Consider the following 11263-nt stretch of genomic DNA (forward strand, 5'->3'; position numbering starts at 1 on the left):
ATTGTAACGGCCATGGTTGTGAGGTGATCGAGAATTCCAGGCTTGACACGTTTTTCCGGATCACGCTTGATTCAAAGTTCCCCTGTATTCTCTACCCAACGTAGTCGTTTTGCATTCTTTAACTGAAATTTGTCACGGCGTAGGATGTTAACTCAGAAATACAACTACATTAACTAAACAAGAGCGCATTTGTTTGTCCGTTGTGGCCAGGGAATTATCCGAAAATATCTCTTAAACGCACAAATCGACATACAGAAACCTTTCATTGTCATATGAATCACTTATCATGAGGAAATGACAGAATGAGGATTTTGTTTGTAGGTTCAGTTTTGCTTTCAGATGTCGTTATTGGTTGGCCACATGCAATGTCATCAAAATAATAATGTGCGTATGAAAGTAACTAGGAGTCCAGGGACACCATACATACTTGGAAAGTGGTTTCAAATGCTCAACAATCTAACAATTCTCAGTTCAACTCCCCTGGGGCCAGTTGCACAGTCGTGACTTAAGTCCAAAAGTGGTCTTAAATCTTAAGACTGGTCTTAAGTTGTTAGATTGGCTATAGAACTAAGTTGGTCTTAAACTGGTCTTAAATCTAAGTCATGACTATGCAACCGGCCCCTGGTGACCATATACAAAAACCAATGACCTGGAAACTCACCACAATCATAGAACATGTCAGCAGCTACAATTTCGCAATCGATCGTGGTAACAAAATATGCACAGGTACGAATATAATATCGAAATACTAAGTTATTGTATTATTCAACGCCCCTGCGTATGAAAGTAAAAACCACAACAGGTGTCAGTTTTCCAAAAGTGAGTTGAACTTTGCTTAAACTGTGGATAATTGACGAAGTGAAAATGAAACTAAATTGTTACCGTAGTATCATCAGCAGCCTGATTCAAAAAGGTTTTGTGAGTAAAAACATAGTTATACTACTGTGTCAATTGTCGCTGTGGCATTCATTCCCAGTTAATTTCAATCAAATTCTTAGCAACTTGCCCCTGATGATCCTGACCAAACACTGTGTCCGTGTTGGAGCGATAGTGGACATCTCACAATACAGAAAAGAAAAAATAAGTCTGGAAGCTTTTCTTGAGCTTTACATTATTCCGACATTTTACTTCTTTGGGGAATACTGAAAAGTTCCTGAAGATGACTAATAGGATACAGTAAAATGTCAAATGAAGAGAAAACTCGAGAATTAATATTTCTTTTCTGTATTGTGGGATATTTACCGCATTATGGCCGCAGACAATAAACTATACTTACAGCAAACTTTTTAGCTACTGGCCTCATGACAGAGAATATATTTACCTGGACAACTTCTTACGTCGCAGTATTCCCAACGTACCGCTGGATCAGTGGTATAACACCAGGGTCCTCCTGTTGTATTGTCGGGGTTCCTACAATAATTCGCAGCCGTATTCCGGTCGGAGAGCATATTGTAACGGCCATGGTTGTGAGGTGATCGAGAATTCCAGGCTTGACACGTTTTTCCGGATCGCGCTTGATTCAAAGTTCCCCTGTATTCTCTACCCAACGTAGTCGTTTTGCATTCTTTAACTGAAATTTGTCACGGCGTAGGATGTTAACTCAGAAATACAACTACATTAACTAAACAAGAGCGCATTTGTTTGTCCGTTGTGGCCAGGGAATTATCCGAAAATATCTCTTAAACGCACAAATCGACATACAGGAACCTTCCATTGTCATATGAATCACTTATCATGAGGAAATGACAGAATGAGGATTTTGTTTGTAGGTTCAGTTTTGCTTTCAGATGTCGTTATTGGTTGGCCACATGCAATGTCTTCAAAATAATAATGTGCGTATGAAAGTAACTAGGAGTCCAGGTACACCATACATACTTGGAAAGTGGTTTCAAATGCTCAACAATCTAACAATTCTCAGTTCAACTCCCCTGGGGCCAGTTGCACAGTCGTGACTTAAGTCCAAAAGTGGTCTTAAATCTTAAGACTGGTCTTAAGTTGTTAGATTGGCTATAGAACTAAGTTGGTCTTAAACTGGTCTTAAATCTAAGTCATGACTATGCAACCGGCCCCTGGTGACCATATACAAAAACCAATGACCTGGAAACTCACCACAATCATTGAACATGTCAGCAGCTACAATTTCGCAATCGATCGTGGTAACAAAATATGCACAGGTACGAATATAATATCGAAATACTAAGTTATTGTATTATTCAACGCCGTGCGAATGAAAGTAAAAACCACAACAGGTGTCAGTTGTCCAAAAATGAGTTGAACTTTGCTTACCTGTGGATAATTGACGTAGTGAAAATGAAACTACATTGTTACCGTAGTATTATCAGAAGCCAGATTCAAAAAGGTTTTTGTGAGTAAAACCATAGTTATACTACTGTGTCAATTGTCGCTGTGGCATTCATTCCCAGTTAATTTCAATCAAATTCTTAGCAACTTGCCCCTTATGATCCTGACCAAACACTGTGTCCGTGTTGGAGCGATAGTGAACATCTCATAATACAGAAAAGAAAAATAAGTCCGAAAGTTCTTAACTAGGCAAACAAGTTTTGCTGTCTTCCTTTCAGATGTCGTTATTGGTTGGCCACATGCAATGTCTTCAGAATAATAATGTGCGTATGAAAGTACACCATACCCACTTGGAAAGTGGTTTCAAATGCTCAACAATCTAGCAATTCCAATGTTCAACTCCCCTGGTGACCATATACAAAAACCAATGACCTGGAAACTCACCACAATCATAGAACATCTCAACAGCTACAATTTTGCAATTGATTGTGGTAACAAAATATGCACAGGTACGAATATAATATCGAATTACTAAGTTATTATATTATTCAACGTTCCTGCGAATGAAAGTCAAAACCACAACAGGTGTCAGTTGTCCAAAAGTGAGTTGAACTTAACCTGTGGATAATTGACGTAGTGAAAATGAAACTACATTTTACCGTATTATGATCAGAAGCCAGAATCAAAGAGGTTTGTGAGTAAACAAATAGTTATACTACAGTGTCAATTGTCGCTGTGGCATTCATTCCCAGTTAATTTCAATCAAATTCTTAGCAACTGGCCCCTGATGATCCTGATCAAACACTGTGTCCGTGTTGGAGCGATAGTAAACATCTCACAATAGAAAAGAGAAATAAGTCCGAAAGCTTTTCTTGAGCTATACATTATTCCAACATTTCACTACTTTGGGGAATACTGAAAAGTTTCTGAAGTTGACTTATAGGATACAGTAAAATGTCAAATAAAGCGTAATTCGAGAAAACCTTTCGGGCTTATTTTTTTCTGTATTGTAGGATCATTACCGTATTATTGCCCCTGATGGTTAACTTTACTTATAGCAAACCTTTAAACTACTGACCTCATGACAGAGGATATATTTACCTGGACAACTTCTTACGTCGCAGTATTCCCAACGTACCGCGGGATCAGTGGTATAACACCAGGGTCCTCCTGTTGTATTGTCGGGGTTCCTACAATAATTCGCAGCCGTTTTCCGGTCGGAGAGCATATTGTAACGGTCATGTTTGTGAGGTGATCGAGAATTCCAGGCTTGACACGTTTTTCCGGATCGCGCTTGATTCAAAGTTCCCCTGTATTCTCTACCCATCGTAGTCGTTTTGCATTCTTTAACTGAATTTTTGGAAATATAAAATTTTTGGATTTAGTTAACTAGAAGATATTCACAATTAAAATCGCGGTATTTGAATAAATCCAATGGATAACACAGTCCCATTACCATAAAACGTACTATCGTTATCCTGCGATAATGCGCATGACATCATAAACGACACGACCAATGGCGTGGCACACAGCGTTAGGAAATAACTCATCTGTAGTGATAGACACACGTGATCTATTATTAGCGAATAACCCGTAGAAAGCCCGGTCGTTTGTTAGGCCGCAACTTTAGACCTTTCAAATCCATTGCTTATGAGACTGGAGTCCACGGGTAACATAACTGTAGGAAGCTAAATTAATATGTAGGACCTTTTTAAGAAAAGCAATCAAGTTAAGAAACGAAGGCTCTTAACGCGTTAACGTCGTTTTCAACCCGCCCCTGGTGGCTACATTAGGAACCCAAAGTTCAATAGTAAGTTAATTACCTTGGACCAAATTTCTATTGTCTACAAAGTTAGAAACAATAAAATTAATCATAAATAAATTAACCAACGCCTTTGAAATTGAAAAATTTAATTTTTTCAGGGTATTTGTGGCAATAGGTTGTCGAGTAAAACGTTGCTCAGAGAAAGCAGCCACGGTCTTATGGCTTAATTAGGGTTGTGTGTAGGGTAGTACTTAAGAATTATGGCAACTCTAGTGATAATGATCATCGCTACACAATGACAAATATTAGAGGCACCAAAGGCCGAGTAAGCACCAGAAAAAAAAACATTTGTTCATCTGTAATACCTTAACGGTAATAACAATATTAAATATAGCTGATAAACAGCGATCGACTACTGGTTAAAATGTTGTACTTGCAGGCGTACAAAGATTTCTTCGAAATTACTCTCATCAGTTCGTACGGGTATTTTGATGGAGGACCACCTAGGGGTATACTTATACTTGATGTGGATCCATGTGGGCTACTGTGTACGAAAGTACCGATAGAACCATGTTTAGTCGAAACAACTTTGATGATAACAAAGAGCTTTCACAATTCAAAATGCGAGCGTGCCGTGGTTCCAAGCAGTAACCACTCAGGCCGTTCAAAGTTGATATCTTGTTTCTCATTCAAACCTCTTTTCTTGATATGACGAGGTAGGGCGAATTTTTTTATCATGAGCTTCTTTAAGATAAAAAAGTGGAAATCAACTTGTATTATCATATTTCCAAGGAGACGAGGGCGGGAGGTTTTTCAGAGTTTCGATCCAATGGTGGGCAGAAGCAAGACATGTTCATTAGCTTATGTTCCTTGTCTAAAACATCTTAACTGCACAATTTCAAACAAATGCAGTCTAAAATGTCATAGAATAGAATAGAACATGTTTTATTGCTCGACAAAAATGCAATTGCTTAGAGCACAGAAACAAAATCGAAGTATAGAAATTACAATAATTAATGCGATTTACGTATAAACAGCTAATCAACAAATGATTAACATACATAGACGATAATACACACACATAGAAAAAACATTCAGAATTCATGATACAACGAATTCGCTTAGAGGTATTTAGAAGCAGTTTTGATAAAGTTAGTACGTTGTTTAAGTTGTTTCCGCGATTTTGACAAGACCCGGTCTATGACGTAAGCGAGAGGTGTATCTTATTGCCTCAGTGACCACTGACACGTCATCTTGTTCGGCGGTCTTTTGGTCTTTGGGCCGTTCCGCTCCAACAGCGCGCAGCTTATCAAGTTCAGCCTGGTGAATTGTGTTGGCTCGCTCGATATGTACTATACGTGATTCTAGCTTGCCTATATTTGTACATTGATTGTCAATTTCCTCGCTGATCAGTCTAGCTTTTTGATCCATTTTGTTTGCACCTGTTTTAGTAACTCTCGCTTTAGCTTAGATATTTCAGATCGCACATAGCTACCTAGATCCTCTTGGCCTTTCTTTATTTGTCGGATTTCTTTTAGTAGATCGTACTTGTCACTTCTGTGGTAGAGTCAAAACCTTCACTCAACGTATCCTGTTCCTCTGCACCCTCAGAAGAGTTGTTTTCGTCACTTTCGTCTCCTCCACCTTTTTGTTGTTTTGCTTGGCGGTGAAGCACCTTCCGATCCTCGAGATCCAGCAGAGCTTTTTGATTTTCTTTTCATTTAACGTTTAGGAGCGATGCTGACGTACGTCCGTTCAGTTCAGTGTCCAGAGTGGAGAATATATAGTCTTCAGGGTCACATGCCTAATCAGTTTGTGAATGGTTCCAGTTCACCATGAAGCATTAAAATGTTCAATAATTGCATTACTAATACGCTGTACTAACTATCGATGAAAACAAAATGCATAAAAAGGTTACTTTATAATTCATCATTTTTCAATGTAGTCCATTTATTGGGTAGAAATACTCTAAATACTGGTGGTGTGTTTACATTACAATAACTTAAATTTGTTCTTATTTTTCACCATATTTAGTTTTTATTTTTGTTCTAATTTCATTATGTTATGTTCAATTTCTTTTGAAACATCAACTAATTCTTTATTTCATGTTGTTTTTTATGGTTTTATTCGGTTATTTATTGATGCCAAGAAGATCTTTCTGTCTCCCATTTATAGAGGAACAAATGTGTCCTGGTATGAAAACGCAATTCAGGAATTAATTTTATGAAATATCAGGTGACTTTCAACATCAATGAATCAATGAATTAGTGATGTATGTTAAACCGACACCTTATACGTGTATTATTAAAATCAGGCCGCTTTCAGACGAATCCTTCATTCTATCGGTATCGGCAGTTCTTCGATAATTGATTCGAAATTACATTTCAAAGGATTCTGATATGTATCGTTGAAACTTAAGTACTTTCTATACTCATTTAATATACAAATCTTTTATCTATTAAACAAAATAAAGCTATTTCAATAATATCATAAAGCTAATTTTATTAGGCAATTCAAGAAATTAAATGAATTTGAGTTCGCTGAAACTCTTCGCTCTAAAATATATTTGTACGCTTATTGGGGATATCACATACACATAAACAGACCAGTCTTAAGATTTAAGACCACTTTTTGACATAAGTCACGACTGTGCAACTGGCCCCTGGTATATCACAAAAACTAAGTAAGTCATACTCCCTGACTTGACAATGACCAAAAACGGCACTTACCTTTGGCTCCCGAGACTTGTTACTCCGAACGCGCCTCTGGTGTTTGCTTATATTGACCTCCGAGAAAATGTTATCTCCGATTACCAACATCTGTTTCTCATAGATTGCGATAACTACAGCCTATGTTTCATCATTAATTTTATCAATTATTCTTGACAAGTTATTATCACGATAATAACTTAAGTTATGGGTTTTGAGATTACATAACGGCAACGTGGAGGTGTACATCTAAAGGCTGGCTTATGTCGACAAGCAACGCGACGCCTACCGACGCAGCTGGATATTTTATCGCCGATAAGCGGCAACTAGCGGCCGCTAGCGAGAGGCCGCCAGTTTCTGCTCTATCGGTTCGACATAAGCCGGCTTGCGACGGCGACCCGACGCCTACTGACTCGTCGCAAGCCGTATCCGGCTAGTTGGCCATGTTCTTCTCGGGCCTACGGTAGGCGAACAGTTTCTCGCAACCGACAGCTCATATGCAACGCGACGGAACTGAGCGTAGGGGTTCTAGCCAATAAGAGACCGCATATTACACAGTACAAATTATGACCGCTAGTTAGCGTCGTTCGTAATCAGTCATAAACTTTCAAATTCTAGTAGTTCAAAAAGTAAACCAAACCTTCATCATGGCAGATGACTGGACCAAGGAGGAGAAACGAAATTGGTAGAATCATGGTGTGGGTGGCCATCTTTATATGATGTCGCTAGCACATTGTATTCAAAACAGAATCAGAAAAATAAAGATCTAAAAGAAATATATTTCCCAATAATTCAAAATAATTCAAATTTATTCTCAAAAATGCTTATCACATCTGAGCCGTTGCAGTTGCCAGTAATCGTAACCGACATAGCAGGGGAACAACTGGGAGGATCTCGTAAGTAATTAGATAAATTCAAAATTAGATTCATTGAACAAATATATCAATTGCTGAGCGGGCCGCGTAGCGGGGCGTGAAGTAATCGATATATTTTTGAAAATTATATCTCAGCAACAAATTTAGTGTATGGATGACAAAATAAAATTGATGATATTACTATGATTAATCAAATATTATCGAATGAAACATATTTAATTACTCAACGAATAGACACTTTAGATAATAGCGCTGAAAATCCTAGAACATTTAATACAGTTTTATGTCATAAAGGTAATTTAGATGAAATAATGATAAATATTCTTGAAACTCCTTTTAATGGATGAAATGATGATTTAATACTTTCTAAAGTTTATAATGATATAATAAACTAAAGAATTGAAAAATGACAATTATATTATTTTAATTTTGATGATAAACAAATTATTTACATTGAAAATTCATCAAATATTGGTATTGAATGTGATTTAGATAATGAATTTAAAAAGTTTAATCCTAATGAAAAGTGTATTGTTATTGCGGAAGTAAATATTTAAGATCACATAAATCAAAGCATTATCAAACAATTATCAAATTATCAAACGTATCAATTATGGAAAGAATAATAATTCTATATTGAAATAAGATTAAGGTGTATGTTTCAAATATATAATAGTTTAATATTTTGAAATTAGTTAACGAATAACTGTTAAATTGTTCAAATGTTAAATTGTTAGACTGTTGAAATGTTAAATTGTTAGACTATTAAAATGTTAAATTGTTAGACTGTTAAAATGTTAAATTGTTAGACTGTTAAAATGTTAAATCGTAAGATTGTTAAAATGTTACATTGTTAGACTGTTAAAATGTTAAATTGTTAGACTGCTAAAACGTTACATTGTTAGACTGTTAAAATGTTAAATTGTTAGACTGTTAAAATAATAAATTGTTATATATAACATATCATATATGTAATTATTGGATAAGTCTTGTTCTTGTTCTATATTCGAGGTTTAAAGGTTGGGAATTTAGAAAAACATGAAAATATTACCAATTTTTAATAATAATTGGAATAAAATTAAAAAATATATCGATTGCTGATTGGGCCGCGTAGCGGGGCGTGAAGTAATCGATATATCTTTAGTCGACCTAAGTTGCTGCGAATCGGAGCGCAGTCGACATAAGCTGGGCTGCGATCGCGGTTGCTCTCAGTTGCGTCGGTAGGAGTCGGTAGGCGTCGCATTGCTTGTCAACAAAAGCCAGCCTTAAATCTGTATGGTGGTCGGTCAGGGTCAAAGCACTCATCTTGCATATAATGCATATTGTTCTAACACTGATTATCTCCACTAGATAATGCACCACTGTTGTGGTTGCGAATCTCTACCCGTGATTTTGTGAGGGGTTACTGTGTTCTAGGCCGGATCTTCAGTCCTGGTTCTTGCTTTTTATAATGCTCCCGTATATAATTTGAACGACTCCTTAAGTTATCTATTCATATATATTCTCTCCTAACCAGATGTGTACAATCTTCCTTCCTCGAGCTCCCTCATTTCTAAAACCTCCCATCTCTTTTCTCCAGCCTCCTTCTCTCTCTTAAACATCTTAAGCTTTCGAAAACTCCCTAAACTATAAACGCTCCATTTTTAAAATATTTTTCTCTTTAGTAACGTGTGCAGGCCCTTTTCCACACATGGCTTGGAATTCATAGATTGTGACGTATTCATACGTCACAACATTCCTCCAATCCATGTATGGAGTGATGACGTATATACATTGGATAATATACCGATCTTGCACAGGTAAAAATACTTACTGAACATGAGTTTTTCTGGTGTCGATATTCAATTATTTAATTTCCATTTTGAGGGACACAAAAAACAGCTTTTTTTGGAGAATGCAGCGTATGCAGAAAATCGACGGTCAGCCACTCGCGCGCTCTTTGCTCTTGAATCAACCGGTGGCCACGCGTGTTTCTAAGAAGATATTTTTACGAATATAGTATCAACAATATCCTCAGATAAAACAGTATTTTCAGTGAAAAATCATAAATTGTATCACAATAAATGAAAAAGTTACAGCCAATGACACGAAATTACCTATATTTTTTAGGCACCTTCCTAAAAGTGACGTTAATCTTTTTAAACTGTAATGGTGTTCGATTGTTGCAGCCGGGAAATATAAAATAAAAACCATCAGAAAATAGAAATTGTCACCTTTCTAACGATTAATAAGTTTTTGTGCCAATAGAGGGATGGACAACAATTCATCGCGCTAGAGGTTTTAGTTTAAAAATGTTAAATTATGTCCAACAATGCGGGACCACCTCAAAATGGAGCCTGGTAACTGGATACTTCCCTATTCCATTGAAATAGAAATTTGGTCCCATTCCAACAAATTAGAAACCGCCGGTTTGGTTTGAATCCGATACTAGTCAGTTCAAGTTAACTGTTATTGATTAGTCTCATAGTGCCTGTTCATATCGACTTAATTCATAGGGACTTATTGTGATATAATGCATCAACGTAAATGTATCAGTCACGCGTATCAGGTTCGAAACCCCGACAGTAAACAATTTTAGCTTTAGCTTTAATATTAGTTTTGGTTTTAGTTTGGTTTTAGTTTAATTATCGGGACAACAGATATATGAAATATCAAGTTTTTTAAAAAGAAAAACAACAAAAATATACACATGTATTTTCAATCAATTATCAAAATCATGAGACATCCTTAATGGCAGCACTTAAACCTCATTACTACGTAGGTGCTTTAACTTTTAGTATTGTTTGTATTTGTATTTCTTAAGTTCCATAAGTTGCATGTTGATGATGTTAAAAGTACTTTGGCAACCTTGGCAAGATTTTAAGAGATTCAACTAAACTTTTGCACTTAGATAAAAGCAGATGGCACTACTGCGCCCCTACTGGCCGATTGAAAAACGTTGTCTAATTCTTATTGTATTGCAGGTAAACCCGGTTAAAACGTTTGGCTCAAGTCCATTAAAGCATTAAATAGTTCCAGCAGAGACTTATCACATTGGACTGGTATTTGGAATTAATCCGCCAATATTGGACTGATTGAATCTTACGACATTACGCCATAGGGACGCGCGAACATACCGACATACCGACGAACCGACGAACCGACATACCGACAAACCGACATACCGACAAACTGACATTGGCTTATAACTTATGATTAATAGCAATAACATACTGAATGTTCGGCGAATTATGTATCTTTGGGTTTCACACGTTTAAAAGGTTTTCCAGTTTTGTCATTGTATAAATGCTTTTAGTATAAGTCTATGAATTGAAACGATTATAAATAATATCGGCCATAATATCGACGAAGAGCGACCACCCATAATAAGTTATCAAATCATTGGATAATCTTCACATATTTTAGGTAAGCAATTACGGTTACTTGATCAGGTTCAAGATTCATCCGTCTCATCCGTGTCGTCGACCTGCGTTAACATTTTCATGGCCTCGGACATACTACTCGTATCATTAAACTTTGCCCAATATACGTCTAAAGTTGTGTCTGTGCATCTGAACAGACTGTCTTTTTCGAAAAGTGCGTCTGGCAATTTCTTGAAGAAAAATAGTGTTGAT

The 11263-nt window shown here is 36.7% G+C and overlaps 1 protein-coding gene across 2 annotated transcripts; it reads right to left on the reverse strand.

The window, feature by feature from the left end:
• Positions 1-7: 7 nt before the first annotated feature.
• On the reverse strand, positions 8-3937 carry LOC141904795 (plasminogen-like). 2 transcript variants are annotated; one of them, XM_074793471.1, is made up of 4 exons: positions 3770-3937; positions 3403-3651; positions 1322-1570; positions 8-122 (listed from the first exon to the last, which is right to left on the reverse strand). In XM_074793471.1, exons 1-4 carry the CDS (start codon positions 3849-3851, stop codon positions 61-63), a joined length of 642 nt encoding a protein of 213 aa, XP_074649572.1. In that variant the 5' UTR covers positions 3852-3937; the 3' UTR covers positions 8-60. The 2 variants fall into 2 exon arrangements, with proteins under 2 accessions (XP_074649572.1, XP_074649570.1); XM_074793469.1 differs by having other exon boundaries at positions 3758-3937.
• Positions 3938-11263: the final 7326 nt, after the last annotated feature.

This window comes from Tubulanus polymorphus, chromosome 4, assembly GCF_964204645.1.
Source record: "Tubulanus polymorphus chromosome 4, tnTubPoly1.2, whole genome shotgun sequence".
NCBI classification, from domain to species: domain Eukaryota; kingdom Metazoa; phylum Nemertea; class Palaeonemertea; order Tubulaniformes; family Tubulanidae; genus Tubulanus; species Tubulanus polymorphus.